The sequence below is a fragment of the Brachycentrus maculatus genome, unplaced genomic scaffold (assembly GCF_059751285.1).
Source record: "Brachycentrus maculatus isolate JH-2025_06_01 unplaced genomic scaffold, ASM5975128v1 h1tg000297l, whole genome shotgun sequence".
Classification (NCBI taxonomy): domain Eukaryota; kingdom Metazoa; phylum Arthropoda; class Insecta; order Trichoptera; family Brachycentridae; genus Brachycentrus; species Brachycentrus maculatus.
In genome coordinates this window covers 60001-82500 of record NW_028281048.1, presented here as the reverse complement: position 1 = coordinate 82500, position 22500 = coordinate 60001, and the positions used below count along the sequence as shown (strand labels likewise).

The following is a 22500-nucleotide window of genomic DNA, read 5'->3' as shown; positions in this document are numbered from 1 at the left end:
AGGAATGCAAAGCTGAGATAAGCATTATCGATAAAATTAAGAAAGGTGTGTTGAGATGGTTCGGACATGTAGAATGAATGAGTGAGGAAAGAACGGTAAAACAAATTTATGAGGCGAATGTTAGCGGGAAAAGAAGCAGAGGAAGACCGAGAGAAACATGGCACGATCAGGTATGCCAAATACTTGAAAGTGGTCAGGTTAGGAGTCGTAACAATCGGCGGGTATGTATGAGGAGATGCATGAACGTGGAAGAAGCGAAGAATGTTTGCAAGGAAAGAGTGGTGTGGCGCTCTATTCTCTCTGCCTACCCCTGCGGGGAAGCGGCGTGATGGTTAGTTAGTTAGTTAAGTTTAAACAACTTTTAATTAAAAATCATTTATTTATTTATCTTAGGAATAATTCACAAAGTCTCTACTTTCAGAGACTTGACGGCAGGTAGGATTATAAGGAAACGGGAAGATTAATGTGAAAAACACATCACAAATATCCAGATAAATTTAAAATAAATCTTTATTAAATTTATTCTGCAATAGGTGGAAATCGATGTAAATTTCAATTGGTTTTCGAAACATATATAAAATAATTTTGACATCTCAACATAGATGAAGAAGAATATGGAACACTGAGTATTTATAGTGTATGTATATGATATGAAAACCCTTAAAAACGTATGAAAGAGACATACTGGATACCTATAAATATCATTTTCCATTATTTTAAAGCTTATAATTTGTCCAATTATTTTATTCACTACATTTTGGTGTGTTCAAATCCTTGTTCAGAAATATGGGTTTCTCTACTTAGGTGGTATTTTTTCACATCAATATAGATGAAGATGAAAATTCTTAATTTATTTTTAATTACATATGTATAATACCACTTGATGAGTTTAATTTCACAACACACAAATGGTTTCGAAAACAAACAGATCTTTTCATCTACAGGTGAAAAGTAAATATTATTTTTTAAGTACAATTTTTTTTACAAAAACGTTAGTTATATTAGTATAAAACCACTCACCGAGATTTTTATGTCTACCGGTTTCGAGATGTACCCGTCTCTTCGTCAGGACAATCACTGCCACAGCTTGTAAAAAAATACTACCCTTTACTACCATAGCAGTATTTACACACTTAAAACGACACAAAATGTTTAACACATGCGATTTTTGATCGACATTTGATCACTAATGGTTACATTGTTAGTATCGCTGCATTGGTAGTATTGTTGCATGAGGAGTATTTTTTGCATGCTGTGGTAGTGAATGTCCTGACGAAGAGACGGGTACGTCTCGAAACCGGCAAACATAAAAATGTCGGTGAGTGGTTAATTACTAATATTACTAACATTTTTATAAAATAAAAATTAAAAAAAAAAAAAACACCGACACTCCCAAAAATGTTGTGAACGTAAAGTAGTCGTACAGGAGAAAATGACCAACTAACAAAACGAAAAATGTTCAGGAGGGCCATTTAAGTACCTTTTGCTTGGCAAGAAAATAAACATCATTGCAGATAGCCATTTTTAACAAGTCAATATATTATGCTTCTAAGTTTTAAATCCATTTGTAGGGCAATATTAAGCTAGTAAGATATCAAATAGTCAATGACCACGTTTTTTGTAAAAAATGCACTTGGTCACTTTCTCCTGTATGACTACGATATATGAAATTTTAATCACGGACGGAGCCGGGTTGTAAGTATAAGAAACATTACATCTTTGGGCATATCATTTGTCGATTTTAGGTGAAAGTAATACTTCGCGTCAAATCGTTTATAACGCCTCATATCACCATTTCAAATCCTGAATATACTTTCGACCTTTTACCCTTCATGTACCAATTCACCTATTTTTTGTACGAAATTGGGTATTTTTCACACGAAGCAGCTAGGGGTGAGAAAACACTTAATGTTTTGAGAGAACACAATTTTAACGTTAAAAATAAAATATTAATTTATAAGTAAATGTTTGTCCGTTACTCGTACGTACTAAAGTCAAGCTTTTTTAATCGATATCTCAACATAGACGAAGAAAAATATGACAGTCTGGGTATTTACAGGGCTGTCATAGTCTGGTAAAATTGATGACATTATACTCGTATAATTTAAATTATACGTTTAATTATTAATTAACTTATGGATACATAATATTATATCACCTGTCAAGTAGCACGCTGTCCTCCATGAGCAATGTTTAGGGTTGCTGTTACGTTCAACATGTGCTTATTCGAATGCAACGTGTGTCCAATTTCAAAGCAATCTATGATAAGCTTAAGGAGATTTTAGGAGATTAAAAAAAAACATTTGTACTTACAAAGATTTGAAAAAATAAAAATAAACTTTTTTTGCAAGTTTTTATTGAATAATTATGAATTTAATTGTTCATCGTTCACACTTCAACTGAATTGATTTCATTTTTAGCTGTTTTTCCTTTTGGAGAATTATCAACAAACCGTGTAATATATGTGGTTATATGTGTATTTTTTGTTTGTTTAAAGCAGTCAATAAAATTAGAGTCTTCCTTTATTTATTGTATTTTAATATGGAAAAATACAATCACATGAACAAGGCGATGACAGGTCACAAGCAAATCAAATATTATTATGATGAATCGAATATTGAAAGTAAGATAACATAATAATTAAAGATGGATAATTGTTTATTATAATGTATGATTAAGTTATTTTTACCACAGGTAATTTTAAAAGTAATACTTTATATCACAAAACGGATAAACGTAATCACAAAGTTAGTGTAGCACAAATTAAAGACATTATATTAATTGTTTGTAAGACAACACTAAAGATCATTAATGCCCTTTTTGCTAACAGCTTGCTTCGGAATTAATCCCGGAATTTGGTATGACCCTCGATTCACACCCTTAGAAGTCTGAAAATTTCCCTCAAAATCAAGATGGTCTGGCAAATATTACAAGCCCTTGATATTCAAATCAGATGTTTGAAGTTCGCAACCTTTTCGATATTTCCTCGCCGAACTTCCAGGATTAAAAAAAATATTAATCGTCCTCAAACAAAAGACCAAAGAATTTTGCCGAAATGAACATCGCCCGGCTCCCTTTATCTTGTGATGTTTTGAAAGGATGTTTTTATGAACTTTGTGTTGAATTCAAAGCTCTCAATAGATACCTGTCTATTATTTTGATATTGGATTAAGCGTCTCGAAAGGTTTTGCGAAAACGATTTATTTTCATGAAATTTCCAGGTTTTATTTTGTTTTATAAATGTATATATATGTATATATATATATATATATATATATATATATATATATATATATATATATATATATATATATATATATATATATATATATATATATATATATATATATATATATATATATATATATTGACCCAGACTAAGCCACTACAATGCTTGGCCGAATACATTTTTCCGTGAGCAATCAATAAAAAAAATATGTTTTTCAAATATGCAATTTTGTTTTATATTTTATCTTGTATTGGTTTTGTTTAATTTTTCATCTTTTTTAAAATTTACTTGTGTTGTTAAGCTTTATCCCAAAATGAGTTATGGAAATAATATACATACATATGACTTATTTATTGTTATATGTTTTAAAAATAAATTAAAATCACTTGTCGTATCTGGTTGTATCCCGTTTATAACGTTTAATTTTTAATATCTCAAAACAGCATTACGTACAATGGTTCACTCGGTCTTTTAGTAGGAATATTTCTCTTCCAATTTCACAGGGTTAAAGAGAATACAATATATACCAACCGGAACCATAACTTAATCCTTAATTGATCAAATGTCCTTCGGAAATACAATTTAACCGTTGACTTTATTATTTAGCGGTTAACTTAGATAATCCGTTTGAGTTATAAACCCAATAGTCCTTTGCGAACATCTTCTAATGACCATACACGAATTGTTAAACTTCGATATAAACTGCTTCATTATGACCGCAAGGATTAATCTTCGAGTGACGTTATGTGCGATAAAATTACACAACATTTTGAGTGTGTCCAAATACAATGAAAAAAAATGTTGTGAATAAAATATCTGGACAAATTATAAGCTTAAATAATAAAAATGAAAATGATATTTTCTGGCGTTTCTCATGTGTGTCATTATAATCCAGGATTCGGACCTCACATACTAATAAAAGAGTTTCTGCTCAATAAAAAGCTTCTTTACATCTCACCAATATATGTCTCTATTGAAGTTCTTTTGATTCAAGAAAAATGTTTCAAAATTGGTTCATATATATAGAACTTCCAAAAAATTGTTTTAATTTTCTGATATAAAATGATTTTCCAAAACCGGGAGTCACGAATAATTGTTTACAAAGTAGTATTACACAAAGTAAACGATGAATTTTAAGGAGAGTTTCATATTACCATACCAAAAAGTAATAATTTTTTTAATGTAATTTTGAGAAAAGCGAATATTTAGTTTATGCATTAAATGATAAATCAAACACAGATTTTTTAGTCATCTAAGTTGTATTTTATTGATAAAAAAACAATATTGTGACAATTGTTTCACCTAGTTATGGCATTTTCAAATAATGTCACAATGTTGATTTTCATGTGTTTTTTACAATAAAAAAAATTATTATACTCAAAAAAACTTGATTTGTTTGATTTAACATTTAATACAAAAATTAAAATGAAGTTCTAAAAATTAAACGCAAAATCAATAAATAAATAATATTTATTTTCATTTTCTTTTATGTTTTGGTCTTCCGTCGTATTATGGTGTGATAGTAAATCCCATCAACCAACAAAGCTAAATTAACGACCCCTAAAACAATCCGTTAGCGCAGATAACGTAGTATTAACGGCTCCGAGGACATGCCGTTGGCCAACGTAACAACGTAAAGCCGCTACAGCTAACTTCGTTACCCCATTACGGCTGACGTGTCAACCTGATTACGACAATGCACTTTATTGCATTATCTTGCCTTCATAACTTTCCATAGGAATCAAATTAGCTCGAACAAATTCCCCACGTCATGAAAGGGTGATTTTTTTTATCGTTCAACGTGAGATGAATGAACAATGAGATTATTCTTTTCATGAATCTGTCTTAGTCTGAAAGTGGTATTTACCAAGTAAAATGAAGTTAAAAATACATAGATATTACCACAATGTAACTGCTGAATAAATTAATGAAGTTATTATTTATTCTTTGACATCTCATCAAAGATGAAGAAGAATATGAAAGTCTAGGCATTTACGGGGCTGACGACCGTCATAGGTTGGTTTAAGTGATCACTTTACACACGTGTGACATTCACCAGTTCTACCCATTATTGACAACCACACTACTGAAATTCTTGGAATTCCTATATATATGAACCAATTTTGAGACATTATTCTTGACTCACTAGAACTTCACTAGAGACATCTATTGGTGAAATAAAAAGAAGCTTTTTATCGAGCAGAAACTCTTTTTTTTTTACGTCAGCCCCGTAAATGCCCAGACTTCCATATTCTTCTTCATCTTTGATGAGATGTCAAAAATTAATATGAAAATAACTCATGTACTTGGAGATAATCCAGATTTTGTGAACAAGTATTTGGACACACTCAAAATGTTGTGAATCTGTCTTAGTCTGTAAGTGGTATTTACCAAGTAAAACTTAGTTAAAAATAGATAGATATTACAATAATGTGATATCTATCTATGATGAATAATTAAATGAAGTTATTATTTAACACCTCTTTGTCATTCATCCTTCACTTTGTGTAATACCACTTTAAACACAAAGTGAACAATGAATGATAAGGAGAGTTATAATGTTAAAATTAAACACTTGAATAAACACTTCAATGAGTTTTATTTATATATAGTTTTATTTTGTACCAGAGGATGACAACATTTGTATGTTTTCGAAACTAGTCGTTTATATAAATAAAACTCATTTATGTGGTATATTCAATTGTTTGATTTTAAAAATATAATCAACATGTCATTCCACAAAGTTAATCCCGAATCAATAAATAATATAAAGAGAGTTAACAATAATCTTAACGTACAAAATAAGTCATTATTTATTTTAAATTTTGAGGTGATACTTGCAAGTCTCTAACATATAAACATATGGTATATTTAAGGCGATTGAATAAAAAAAACGAAATAAATAACGAATTATTTTTAAAAAGACGTTACTTCAATTGGTTTTTGGATTCTTTCACTTAAAGCTCAAAAAAATTTAAATTTTAAAATATATCCCACGAGTATTAATACATTATTCAAAGAAGAATTGAAAATATTGTGAGAGAACTTGAGTACACATCGCGCGCTCAGATCATGACTGCGCGCCGCGCAGGCTTGCCATTTGACGACCAACGCCCTTGCTAGTCTAAAAATTAAAGTGGGCTGGTATTCGCAGTGACCATATGTGTAGTAATAATATAAATATATTTTTTAAACTTTATTAACTACAATAAAACGTCCAATATATTTGTAATGCGTCCAATTTGGTTTGAAAAACGCCTAATTTAAAGTGAATAACCTGTATTCATATTTTTTTCATATAATAGGCACAAAGTATCATCGGGGACGTTCCCCCATATCATAATATCCACTTGAACTAATCGCACACGTCTAGAAACTAAACTTGTAAAGCATTGAAATTTAATTTCGTTCGGATTACGTGGTCTACCATTTCGCACATATAGGGGCTGGATTTGCCACTACAGGTTGTTTCAAAACTCTGTCGCAAAACGTGTCGACTAGAAGTTATACATGGCTTATCATCTATTAAAATTTTGATACTTTTGTAGTAATGGCGATGTAATTTTTTTTTTCTACTTTGTAGGCTTAAAAATTAAATTATTTTATAATTTATTTTGTATATTAAAAGCATTGTTTACTTTGTGTTATGGTAATATAACACTTTCTTTATAATTCATCGTTCATTTTGTGTATTACCACCTAAAAACTGTAATTCATGGCTACAGGTTTCGAATTCACCATTCCACCATCTGGTCAACTGTAAACTACAATTGACTTAATGATGGAATGGGTATTCCAAAACTGAAAGTCGTAAATTTGTTATAATAAATTGTTATTATAAAGTTTGTGAGTGATATAACATAAAGTGAACGATGAATGATAAGGAGAGTGTTGGATAATATAAGTTTTACTGGATTTTCTTCTGCTTCTATTTCCAACATTCGTTCCATATGTCTAAACCATTTCAACAAACCTTTCTTAATTTTATCGATAATGCTTATCTCAGCCTTGCAATCTTTCCTCATCTCACCATTGGAACATATAGCATAAATCACATCGTATACATTTGTCTAAGAAATCACATTTCGACTGCATTCTGTCAACTTTTTTTTATCCTTTTTTTATCATTTGTAGACTTTGTAAAATAATGTTATATTTAAAATAATATCATGTTTTGTAAAATAATATTACATTTAAAAAATGCGTCGATAATTATGAAGAATGTTCATAGTCATACTATAGCAGAGGTATTTTACATGTTTGTAGAATATTCGTGTTTGCTTATGCAAATATTTTCAAATGACAGGTGAATATGAAAACCTAGGGGTGGTAACCTCTAGAATAAGCGATCCTTCTTCTATGGGGGTAGTTTATTATGAGTCCTAAATTAAAACATCGCGATTATCCCAAACGACCTAATCATGGGAATACGGTGACTGTTTAAACTAATTCGGATTTTCACGAGAGGTAGTATCATACATGATGAAAATAGTGTAAAAATAGGACATTGGTAGCATAAACCAAGCTAGGACACAAAATGGCTAACCTTCTTCTAGTGGAACGGAAGGTCTGGTGACGACAGTCACCAGTCCAGCTTCATCCCGAGAAGTTTAAAGTGGTTTTCTCTCAGCAAACAGCATACGCTGAGAAGGTTCTGATTGGTCCACATTAGTTTATCCTTCCTGTTCCCAACACAAATTTAATTAAACATGCTTTGAGCTCAAAGAGATTAATATCCTTTAATTGATCTATAAACATTGTACATAATAAACACACTTTGAACAAGTCAATATATTATACTTCCAAATTTAAAATCCTTGAGAATTTTTTTCAGGGCAATATTAAGCTAGTAAGATATCAAATAGTCAATGATTACGTTTTTGTAAAAAATGCACTTGGTCACTTTCTCCTGTATGACTACGATTTGATATACATTCATAAATAAATTGCTGAAATGAAATGAAAACGTATTGTGCTTTTAAGATTCTAATTTTTTTCTGTTTAAGCGCTTTGCGTACTCAAAGCAATTTAAGATAATTTAAATTTATTATGAATGTTGAAGAGCTTGCTTTGGAAACCCCTAAAGCCTTTATATATAGAATGAAATTATGAGACCATACTATTTGAAAATAAAAATAATAAGATTGAAATAATATTTTTGTGAGGCGTTTGTGAAATAGAAATATCTTTAAAACAAGTCATTCTTTTCTTGTTGTTATTCTGTTCTCATGTTCACATGGAGTAATATATATACACATAGTTTTCTATACTTTTAGTATTTTGTAAAATAACTGGCAATTGGCTGGCTCAAGTTATCACTTTTTAAACAAATATAATTTATGTGTAACATTCAACATTCTGCCCATTATTCATAACATCCATGTTGTATATTTTTTTGAAAGATGTAAATATGCACTGTTGTTGGGTTTCTTTCATATGTAAGGTGTTATTTTGATAGAATTGAAATTCAGGCTAACGAAGACACCCAATAATATAAGTGAAAAAAACATTGTATTAAAGATATATTTTTTCCGTGTCACAGTAGATTTTAAGAAATAGTGGTATTTACTAAGTAAAACTTATTATTTTTTGACATCTCATCGAAGATGACGAAGAATATGGACTGGGCATTTACGGGGCTGACGACCGTCATAGACTGATTTAAGTGATCACTCAAACCAGCCTATGATGGTCGTCAGCCCCGTAAATGCCCAGACTTCCACATTCTTCTTCATCTTTGATGAGATGTTAAAAAATTATATGAAAAATGACTCCTATAATTGAAGAAAATCTAGATTTGTGAACAAGATTTTGGACCCATTAAAAAGTTGTTTGTAAAACTTAAATTAAAAATGGATTCAACTTGTTATTACTGCAAGTGTTCAAATTGCGTAAGCGTTATAATGACATAATTTTCTTGAAAAAGTCGCCGAGCAAAAGGAATTGTTTTATCCTCATTGAATTAATATAACGGAAAGGAAATATAAATCACTTATTATTATGTTCTCGACCTAATTACCCGACTATAATTAATATAAATGACCCAAGGGGGTAGCTCCATTTATTTTCTGCCGGCAAAATAAAATGTTGTTTTTGTTTATACCAACCCAGTCAAAATATACTTATACTAGGTGGGGCAGAAATAGGCGTTAATTTTTATGTGTTTTTGTTAGTAAAATACAACTTTATAGACTCTATAAATCTGTGTTTGATTTAAAATTAATACATAAATTAAAATGGAGTTCTACAAATTAAACGCCAAATCAATTTTTAAATAAACACAGAAGAAGGCGATTAAAAAGGTGTAAATATAAATTTAGGACCACTTGTTTGGTACCACTTTTAAGACTGGTCATATAAAAGTGCTTTATGTTTGCAATGAAATCTGCAAAATTAATACCAAATTAATTTTAAAAAAATAATATAAAGAATCAGACTGGTGAACCAGTCTGATGATGTCGGTAACGACGAAACCCGGTCGCTGGTCAAATAAAAAAGTGGAAAAGCTAAAAATATTGGTTTTAATCTAATAATAAATTAAAAATGCAATTCCATCACGAAGTGTCAGTGGATAATATAAATCTATTATAAAGAATCAGTTTGATCAAAATCTTACTTTTCCAGCAATTCACCAATTTCTATGAAATTTAGACACAACGTTGTATTTTAATACGCGCTTTGTAAACAGGTAAACACATGCACTTTCACAACATTTTTGAATGTATCCAAATCCTTGTTCACATTTCGAGATGTTCATTTTTTTATTAACATAAATAGTATACATTTATTTAAATCACAATTTATGCATATTCAAAAAAAATTGCTGAGAACCACCAAGCCACTTTGTGTGTCTTGTCGGAGGAGTTATTTTTTAATACATTTTTTTTTATATAAAACAAAAAAGAGATTCGCCCTGTTTTTCGTGGCCACCGTGTTAATTTGTCAGTTAAATTTTATTATCAATTTCCATAATTAAAGTTTAACGTCTTCGGCCATAACGTTTTGAGTCTGATTAGGTTAATTACTTTAAATAACAGCCTTTATGGTGAAAGCCTTAGAGATTGTTGTCGGGAAATGAAAAAGCGATTGACAGGTCAAGGATTTTTAATTATTCAACAATCATTTATTTTAATTATAGATTTAATTCTTCCGTAAAGGATTCTCGTCAAAATTAACGGAAAATTGATCACGGAAATTGCTTTGGTTTTCTCAGTACTTTTTATTGAAATGATAATTGGGTACCTATCAAAGTGTTTTATTTTTGGTAAACGCCAAGGGTTTTAAAGGATGGCAGTAAGGCAAAGTCTGCCTCCTTAGTGTAATGGTAAGCACGCTGGGCTACCGTACTGGAGTTCCCGGTTCAATTCCCAGGGGGGGTCAAATAAAAATATTTGATTTTATCCCTCTAATATTTACTTATCGTTAGCCCTAGGATGCTCAGACTTCCATCTTCTTTCATAAAAATGAAGAATGATACATGTTTTATATGAAATTTGAGACACGTTTCAAATTAACATCTCATCGGTAGAGTGAGTAATCCAATGTCCAACATAGTTAATAATATTAATATAAATAAATGCACAACATTTTGAGTGTGTCCAAATACTTGTTCACAAAATCTTGAAAATCTCCAATTACAGGAGTTATTTTCATATTATTTTTTGACATCTCATCAAAAAACAGAACTTCCAAGAATTTGAGTAGTGTAGTTGTCAATAATGGGTAGAATTGGTGAATGTTACACGCGTGTAAAGTTATCACTTAAACCAGCCTATGACGATCGTCAGCCCCGTAAATGCCCAGATTTGCATGGTCTTCTTCATCTTTGATGTGATGTCAAAAAATATATTTATTCAATATTACCTACTCTCGACTGGTACCTGAAGCGGAGGGCTGATCACCTTTCCTTCGTGTGTTAACGATCAAGATAACACTGCGTTCATATGATGCAGTGCCCTATGCACCAATAGAGTGCGGATAAATAATCACTTATGTAAATGGAATATCTGAAATACATATAGAGATAAAGGCAAAAATACCTTATTTATTATAACTGCAGACAGATAGTGGAATTCAAAAATTTAACACGGTTTTTTGACTTTTATTTACATATGTATGAAAATATGTGACGCATTTCATCTTATTATGACATTATCAAAAACACATAGAGTGTTTCAAATACATCATACACTTTTATGTAAATTAAGTAGAAATCAATCCAATAACCGTGTTTAATTTTGGATACATTACCCAACCAAAATACCTTATTTTTAAATGTAAATTCGCACTCGTATTTTTTTGTGAAAAAGCTTATCATTGAATAATCTACAATATTCCATACTAAGAAGTGACTATCAATCATTTGTCAGTCTTCAGTATCCCTCATCCAAGGATAAATATATATTTTTTATTACTTTTGAAATAAAAATTGGATAATCCATTATCTAAATTTAAAATCATGAAAGTATAAGTAAGAGTTTGTTTTATTCCAAAATTTTGTTTAACCATACTTAAATTGTGGTTGCTGTAAGAGATATGTTTACAATAAGTTTTTTATCATATTAGTTTTTGAAATCTCATCAAAGATGAAGAAAAATATGGAAGTCTGGGAATTTACGGGGCTGGCAACCGTCATAGGCTGGTTTAATGATCACTTTACAGATGTGTTACATTCACTAATTCTACCCATTATTGACAACCACACTTCTCAAATTCTTGGAAGTTCTATTTATATGAACCAATTTTGAAACATTGTTCTTGACTCACTAGAACTTCACTTGAGACATCTATTGGTGAGATGAAAAGAAGTTTTTAATTGAGCAGAAACTCTTATATTAGTATGTGAAGTCCGAATCCTTGATTATAATCACATACATGAGAAACGCCAGAAAAATAACTACCATTATTAGAGATAATCCAGATTTGTGAACAAGTATTTGGACACACTCAAAATGTTGTAAAACTATTTATCATTGACTTTGTTAAAAACCAAAGCAGTTAAATAGAACGAAGCTTAGGATTTCGTTCAGACGTGGTCGACCAGGGCTTTAGAAAAACGAAAAATATGATCACAGTGCAATTTGTAATTAACCCTTTTTTATGAACCAATCTATGACAGGTCATTAGCCCTGTAAATACCCAGACATCCATATTGTTCTTCATCTATGTTGCGATGTAAAAAATATATAAAAAATCCAAAGTGGAGAAACACAGACTTGTGCTTAAGTATAGAGACACACTCAAAATACTGTGAATAAAATTATAAAGTCAATTTTAATCTACAAAAAAATTTAAAATCATTTTTATTTTCCAGTGTGTAAAAATATCTCGTTAGGATCTTGCGTTCATCATGATAAAGGGTATCTGCTTAAAAAAAGCTTTCCCAGTCCAACAATAGTTGTCTCCAATGAACTCTACATGTACAGTGTTATGAGATTAATCTGATACATATATAGAAGTTCCAAAAAGTTAAGTTGTGTGGTTGTCAATCATGGGTAGAAAAGTAAATGTTGCTCGTTTGTAAAGTGAAAACTTGACAAGTCTATGATGAGGTTGTAAGCCCAGTAAATACTCAGACTTCTATTTTCTTCGTCCATTTATTTTATTTAATTTTTTTATTTTATTTAAAAAAAAAAAAAAAATTTTTTTTTTTATTTATTCGGGAATTGTACAGTTTACATATAAAAAAAAAGATATGATAAACAATAGTTACATTAACAATAATAAACATTACATTACAAAAAATAGTTACGATAAAAAAGCCAATTCCACATCTATGTTATAAAACTATTAAAAAAAATATGTCAAAAATTAATTATAATATTATCAATAAACATTTGTTCACCCAGAAATTTAAGGTTTTGTTTATAAGGATCTGTGCACAGTGTATTTAATTCATGTTATTCTAAAAATATATTTTGTAGGTACGTTGTTTTTGTAAGGAGTAAAAGGATTACACATTGTTCATTGACTGGAGATAGAAGGTTAGTTTAAGGATCGCTTGATCCCGGCTTTGGAGGATTACAGACACGATTCCGCCAATAAATAGATAATACATTTTGAGAGCGATTTATGTGACTTTATCACCGTATTGGCCTGTTAAAGATCAAGTATTGCTTAAAGAACACATTTTGCAAATACTGATTTGTTTCTCGCTTTGCAGAATATGAATCAATTTTTTTATCAATAGTTCACTTGGTGAACTTGGTTCAATTGGTTCAATTATGACAGTGCGTTTGATCGCATTGAAACACGTGTCATACATTTTAATGAAAAGGGAGGGGTATTTACCAAGTAAAAATAAAATAAATTACACGTTTTAAATCCGTACGATCTATAATTTTTTACGTCTTTTGTAGGTCCCGTAAATATTGGATATATGGATATGACAAAATTTCCATTAATGATTTTTCTTGATTTTCAAGAAACCATGTAACTATACTGATTTCTTTATTTTACTGTTTTATATATATATATATATATATATATATATATATATATATATATATATATATATATATATATATATATATATATATATATATATATATATATATATATATATATATATATATATATATATATATATATATATATATATATATATATATATATATATATATATATATATATATATATATATATATAAATATATATATATATATATATATATATATATATATATATATATATATATATATATATATATATATATATATATATATATATATATATATATATATATATATATATATATATATATATATATATATATATATATATATATATATATATATATATATATATATATATATATATATATATATATATATATATATATATATATATATATATATATATATATATATGTGTGTATATATAAATATATATATATATATATATATATATATATATATATATATATATATATATAAATATATATATATATATATATATATATATATATATATGTGTATATATATATATATATAAATATTTATATATATATATATATATATATATATATATATATATATATATATATATATATATATATATATATATATATATATATATATATATATATATATATGCATTTTTAAAAGATATCCCATATACATACATTCATATAAAAATGGACGTGAACAGACATGTGACATCTCTAGTGGTCACCCTGCGAATAAATTCTTTGTTTTCGAATATTCCCTAAGGATTGATATTTTTTAGCAATTTTTTTATTTAATAGATACTAATAACAATGTTTTTCATAAATAACTAAAGGGGAACAATGACGCTTATAAATCGCGTTAGATTTTACTCCAGTTTGGGAAACACAATAAATCGTCGTAAAAATGCGGAAAGGCACTCGAACACAATATTATATAATCAATAAATCGTGCACTCTCATTTCCTGCTTGAATCTATAAATGTACCCTACCGTAATCACCTTCTCTCACGGCAAGCCAGAACCCTTATTACTGTAAAATTATAATGTTCCCAAATCGATAATGCTATTTCCAGTTCAACATTCACGTACCCTCGAATTTGTTCGGTCGATATGTCGCACGCTATCCTGGAATTCATCTTCTTCTTCTGAAACGTCTTTATCTTTTTCCTTTTACGGTTATTCAATTTCTTCTTACATTAAAGCCAGTGTTTTTATATTACATACACAAGTCATATTAATAATATTCCTGGTGATTAATTTCTATTTCTCATTTTGGGATATGGGATTAAGGTTAACAAGACTGGAACACAAATAATAAAGTTACAATTTTTTTTTAAATAGCCAAAACTAATTCTTGGCAAAATATAAAAATTATAAACAGGTTTTTTAAATAGACATAAAAAGCATATTTAAAAGAAATAAATGAGAAAAACATAAGGTAAGAAGCAAATTTAAAATAAACGAGAAAATTAACATTTTCACTTATGAATTACATGAAAATCAAAAATAGCATTCTAACTAACTTACAAATTAACCTTCATACCGCTTCCTCGCAGGGGTAGGCAGAGATAATAGAACGCCTCACCAATCTGTATTTGAACACAATATTCGCCTCACATTCATACATCGTACTGTACACACACGTAGATTATTTCGATTCCTGACCTGACCACTTATTTGATACACACAGTATTTGATATACTTGATCATGCTAAGTTTTTCTTGATTTTCCTATGTATGTAAATAAGTAGGGTGAAAAAATGAAGGCCACTCTAAGATTAAATAAAACCTTAATATAACCTTACGACTAAACTATAATTTGACAGTAATTTGGGACACAAAAATTATAAAAAGATAATATTACAATTGTCAAGGTTCTCCATTATAAATGGTTTTAAGTAATCAGGAATGTAGCTTTCAAAATTGTTACGTTTTGGTGCAATTTAATGATTTCATATCCGTTTGGCACAAAATTGATCATATTTTGTCGCAAATTAATTAAAATTTCGATAGAATACAGTAAAAATATCAGATTTGTATTAAAAGGTTTTTTTTTGCAATATATTGGAAATGTAACTTTTTGGTGAGAGGACCTCCACAATTATTCTACAACTTGTCTCTAAATCAACCGCAAAATTGTATCAAATTGTAAATCGGGCCTTGTACAATATTTGTATGGATGTATGCCTTGAATCTATCGATAGTTTTAACTGGAACATTGATAAATTACCTTAAACAACCTTTACGTGTAACGGTGAGAGCAAATAAAACGCTATCGCGCCATTTCCCAAACTGTTAATTAATTTCCTTTCCAAAGATTTACTTTAAAAAATATCCTCGTAAAGCGCCCTTAACTTTCAAATTCTTTTTTCTAGCTAATTGTGTACTTTTCTTTTATAGCTTGAAAGAAATTGGCGTATTTGGGAGGAATAATAACGCCTACATTGCTGTTCTAAATTATACCTCTAGTAACGTTTACTCGAAATTATGTTAACTAAAAATCTTGTTATTTTGGAAAAAGTACATTTTTTGTTTGTTTTTAATTAAAAACTTTTTTTGATGTTCTGGTGGAAGATTATATGAAATATTATGGTTTTATTTTAAAATATAAGATATTTTTAAATCATATATCCGATTAAGAATACCATAAAATTACAAAAAAAAATTACGAGTATAAGAAATAAACATCGCCAAAATTTTAAAATATTAAAATTTATAATAATTTTAATGATTCATTTTATTCGTTATTAATTGTAAATTATTTTAAAGAGTTAAAAAAATATGCTTTATAAATTCTAAAGGCAATATTGATGAGGTATGGCAAGCCAATTATTCTTATTAATATTTTCAAAATATAAAAATGTTACAGTATAACAAATTGAAATATCAAGGGGGTTTCTTCCAGCTCTTTCTTTAAACTAATGGTTGTATCTAAAAGAGCTGTGCATTCCAGGCCCATTGGTTCATAGACGTTACACGTTTCAATCGGCTACAACAACTGTCATTGGTAAACTGATCTTACCAGCTCGCAATTAACGGACTTAATTTGGTCGGCGTGCCTTTGCTATTGCAGGGCCACTGGCATGGAATGCTCATCCTCCAGTTATTAAAGATAGTCAGAGTGAGATGATTTTTAGAAAAAAAAAACGAAAAAAACAATTTTAGCATAATCGTTTTCACAATCTCTAGCTATCGAAAAAACGAATAAAAAGTACAGAAATATATAACGAAAATTTCGTTAAAATATATTTCGTTAACAAAACGGGCAGTGGTAAAATACAAAACGACGAGGGTGTGACTAAGGGGTGATTTATTTATTTATTGAACAATTTATAGAGTGCTTTTTTAGTAAGAAATCACCTCTACAATTTACAGTAATTTCAACATTTAAAAACGACACAACTAAATAATTATCTCTTGAATGTTTTTTGCAGATATTTTTTGGCACATTTTGTAAACTTTATAAAATTAAACAACGAAAAAAAATCAAAGTAAAGTAGTTAAAGTGTGTTTTAACGTGTACGTAATAAAAAAGTGGTTAAAATAAAGTTGTTCAATTTTATAAAGTTTGAATAATTATCCTTTCACTTAAATAAATATAATGATAATATGTATATATAATACATATACTTACTCAGCTAATCTTTTTTTGTGTAAACTTAACGTTGAGAGGTCAAATTTTAGCTACATTTGATTATTATTTAAGCTTATAATTTGACCATTTAATTTATTTACAACATTTTGAGTGTGTCCAAATACTTGTTCACAAATCTGTATTATCTTCAATTATAGGAATTAATTTTAATATTATTTTTTAACATCTCATCAAAGATGAAGAAGAATATGGAAGTCTGGACATTTACAGGGCTGACGACCGTCATAGACTGGTTTAAGTGATCACTTTACACATGAATTTGAATAGTGTGGTTGTCAATAATGGGTAGAATTGGTGAATGTTACACGTGTTTAAAGTGAGCACTTAAACCAGCCTATGACGGTCGTCAGCCCCGTAAATGCCCAGACTTCCATATTATTCTTCATCTTTGATGAGATGTCAAAAAATAATATGAAAATTAACTCATATAACTGGAGATAATCCAGATTTGTGAACAAGTATTTGGACACACTCAAAATGTTGTAATATAAATACTTGATTTTTTTTTCTTTTTGTCTGTATCAAACGATTTATGTCAATTTATTATTAGTCTCGTAAGACAACTTATGGACTCTGACTGAACTTTATGCTCGATATAGTTTTAGAAGTTTCGATTCGGTCATTGATAAAGGATACAGCCTACATAATAGCCCTCTGAGGTACCCAAATATTCATCAACGAACTTACCCAAAGGTCAAATTACGAATACATGTTTGCGTTACGTTAGGGTTTGGTGATTAGATTAAGGCGCTATTGTCCCGAGATGTTCAACCGGTAACATAAACGTATCTTTGTCTTGTGATCTGAAACTTCCTGAAATATACTGAAATATCCCGAAAGTTATTTTCATGATTTTCCTTAATTTCAGGTATCATTTTTCGTAACACAACTCATGATCAGGTGGCTATTATCATGATCATTACTCATGATCAGGTGGCACTTTTCTTATTACTATCTAAATAGGTTTATATCATTTATATAATCATATTGTCATATCGATTGATAAAATAATGCCTCTCTTAAGACTAGTTACTTTAGAGAAAAAAAGGTTGATTTATAAGTTAGTAATTAAACACTTGTTTATCACTAGTTTTAGTTATCGTGTTTCAATGAAAACAACTGTTGTTTTCGAAACAAGGTGTATGTAATGATGAAATATCATCAATTTTAAGTGGTATTGTGCAAGTATTTCATTTTTAAAATTATCAACGTGTCATACCACAAAATTTAATATTCAATATCAAATTATATAAACCAGCAGTTCACAACGAAAAGGTAGTGCAAATGTTGGAAGCAAAACATGAAATGCGATTCCTTACAATGTACGGAAAATCCAAAAACTATATGATAAAAATGAAATACGGAACGTAAAGCTGAAAAAAAGTTTGAAGAGGTATTTTGGACACAGAAAAATAAGAAATGAAGAGAAAATGACTAACAAATCAGATTTGTCAAATACATATAGTATTTGTCCGCCTCAATTTTGTAGTGATTTTACAAAATAAAGGCCGTTTTCAGCATTAAAAAAATACTCAATAAAATGAAACAATGATATATCTTTAACAATCCTTGATAATAAAAAAACGAACTCACTGCGAGAGGGGTCAGTTAATATTTCAAAAGAAACCCCTTCAGAGTAAGGGCTGTGAACCGAAAAAATATAAATCATATTTCATTATAGACCCATAAGGGTAGGAAATATATTTCATATTGGTCTATGGTATATTGCCATTATTGAAGGAAATTCAATTTGTATGTGTATATATGTAGGGTACGAGTATATATACGTGTACATATATTTATGAGTGCTTTTTTTCCGTATTTAAATTTTAGTTGCTAAATTTATCGTAGCAAGTGTTTCGATGTATTTAATATCATTATCAAATACCGCACGAGAAGCTTATAACTTGGAATGCATCTATGTAAAGCTAAGTATTTGGAACATAAAGATGAGTACTAAGGAGGAGTGGGTAGAAGCTGTTTCTGATTTTTCAGAAGGAGCATGGTCAATAGGGGGAGATTTTTTAAGTCAAATCTCTGATTTTAATTATAACGTTATTTTTATGCATTTCTTTATTTATAAAATAAGAGATTTTTTTTAAATAATTTGAAGTATTTGCAATATGTGTGATTAACGGTGTCTGAATTTTGAAATAATATTATTTCTTAAACACATTTTACCCTAGTTACCCTGTACATAGTTAATGTACAGAAATACGTATCATAACACATTTTAAGCAATGGTGGTATTCACAAAGTAGAATTTAATTCAAAACTCATAGATATTACCACAAATTGAATGTCAAATGAATTAATGAAAATATATTTCTTAATTTATTATCTTTGATGAATATTAAAAAATTTATAAAAGCGTGCAGTGTTAGTTAAATTCAAATTCCAAGGTTGGCATTTTTTACGGATTTTTTAGAGGTTTTGATATATTCAACCAACTCGAGATATTTATTTGGGTTTTTAATCACTAACATAATATAAACGTATTTGATTATGATATACAGCGTGTCCCATAATCCAACGTATTCCTTTTAAGAGGTTTTAGGTCAGCTTATGACTCACCAAAAAATGAACATTTAATTGCAGTAATAGTGCCTTAGTTTTCCAGATATTTCCATTTTTATGAATTTCATTATATGAATGAAACAAAAATTAGAATCCCAAAATACGAAAAATTGAAAAAGTGGCATTAAAAAAACTGACTTAAGGCGTAGATGTTCGAGAAATTCATAAAAGTGGAAATATCTAAAAAACTAAGGCACTTTTACTGAGGTCATATTTTACAATGATTAAAGAAAACACTTCGTTTTTTACCACTTGAGTTTTATTATGGACAACATGTTTCAGAAGTTAAACTTCCATCATTCAGGTCTGTATAGTAACATAAACGAAATAAAAAACGAAGTGTTTTCTTTAATCATTGTAACATGTCTTACCACAAAGTTAATGCCGAAACAATAAATAAGGTAATATTTTCATTTTTGGTGAGTCATAAGCTGGCCTGACACCCCTTAAAAGGATTACGTTGGATTGTGGGACAATCTGTATACAAACGTATTTGAGATAAATTTGAATCCGAATATTTCAAACAATATTTATGCCGATATTTAGATATTTCGAATATTTTTCTTTGTGAGAATAGAGCTTAAAGTTTTTGTTCCCATACATCCGCTTCTTAGACCAAAGCATGGCAGGAAATAATGACATCTCGGACTTGCTCAAGTGTCCTTTTCTTCGTGGTATATTTCCATCGAACAGGATATCCTGCATTGTACTGAAATAAATAAAAGAAACTAAAAATGCAACACAAACTTTATATTTCAAAAATACAAATTTAATTTAATTCATTCGAACCCTTATCCGCACCCCAAAGATGCATAGGGCACTGCACCATGTAAACGCAGTTTTATGTTGATCGTTAACACACGAAGGAAAAGTGATCTGCCCTCCGCTTCAGGTACCAGTCCAGGGTAATATTGAATAAATATTATAGTGAAAAAATCACTCACATTTATTCGACCCCCCCTAGGAATTGAACCCGGGACCTCCAGAACGCTAACCGAGCGTGCTGACCATTACACTATGGAGGCGGACAAATATAAAAAATTAAATATAAAAAGATAAAAATGCATAAGACCACTTTTGAGTTTCTTAATGTAACCCTTACGAACATTAAACATTTGAGGTCTTAAAAATGGCAAGGTTAAAAAAAGCCTTCAAACAGTTAAAAAAACTACTTATCTTACAAATTTGTTTACAGTAAATTACTTTAAGACTTACTTGATCACTTGAAAACTATTTTAAAATGGTTATAAAAAAAGGCTGTAGGCGAAAAATATTTGCAAACGATGTTACGAATAATCATTTTGCCCACAGTGTTTTAAAGATTTTCATTCATAAAAAGAATATTTATTCATTTTTAATTAATGTTTTACTTAGTAAATACCACTAATTCTTAAAATCTACTGTGACACGTGTTTTGATGCATTCCGCATCATTTTCAAACACGTATCACAGAAGATTTTAAGAAATAGTGGTATTAACTAAGTAAAAGATTAATTAAAAATGGATAGATTTTACCACAAAGTGACAACCGAATCAATTAATGAGAGAATATTTATTTGAAATATAATCAGGGAATTGTAATATTATAACTAAACCTTAGACTATTTTGTCATGTTGAAAAAAAAATACATTTTATTTTCCGAAACGACATAGTCATCAGAAAATAAACTCAAGTGGTAAAAAAATAAGTTTTTTTCTTTTACAATTTCATCATGTCTTACCACAAAGTGAATGCCGAAACTACTACTACTACTACTATCATTACGCCGTTCCCCCGCAGGGATAGGCAGAGAGGATGGAACGCCACACTTTTCTGTCCTGACATACACTCCTCGCCTCCTTCACATCCATACATGCCCTCCGATTACGCAGACTTTGGACACCGCCAATCAATAAATAAAATATGAGTTGAACGAATGTGAAGGAAGCGCAGTGGCGTTCCTTTCCCTCTTATTACCTCTGCGGAAGCATCATGATTTCTAATTGATAAATCTTTCATGACGACGTTGTCCGTTTCACAGGCCACCGCCGACGTCCCTCGAGGCCGCAACGCCTCCACGGCCGGCGTCGCGCCGCCCTGCCCGTGGACTTGCGAGCTGACGAACGACGCCGGGTACGTGGTCTACTCAGCCATGGGGTCGTTCTTCATCCCCATGCTTGTGATGCTGTTCTTCTACTGGAGGATCTACAAGGCAGCCGTCAGGACCACGAAGGCCATCAACCAAGGCTTTAGAACGACGAAAGGTATGAAAACCTTTTTTCTGTCATCATAATGTAGATGAAGAAGAATATGGAAGTCTGGGCATTTACGGAACTAACAAATGTCACTACTCTTTTTTTAATCACCTAACGTCCAAGTGAGTCTAAAATCTAGCTAAGGCTTATGCAACGCCCCTTATCGTGACCCTACTTAGGCTTCAACTTTTTAAGTTTTATAGCGTATGCCTACTCGTGAGTGGATTTACATTTTATGAAATTAAATAATTGATTAATTATTCTTTTTTTTAATTTTTAAAGGAATAACCAGCAAAACTCCTACTAGAGGCTATGTAATTCATGAGTGAAAATTCTAGGCAAAAACACTCGCCTCTA

General features: G+C 29.7%; 1 protein-coding gene across 1 annotated transcript in view; it reads left to right on the top strand.

Annotated features, from left to right (window-relative positions):
• Oamb (Octopamine receptor in mushroom bodies) overlaps positions 1–22500 on the top strand; it is a 98547-nt gene that overhangs the window by 39860 nt on the left and 36187 nt on the right. The window contains exon 3 of the mRNA XM_088267471.1: positions 21930–22152. Coding sequence (XP_088123597.1) covers positions 21930–22152 — 223 coding nt within the window. The remainder of the gene's footprint in view (positions 1–21929; positions 22153–22500) is intronic.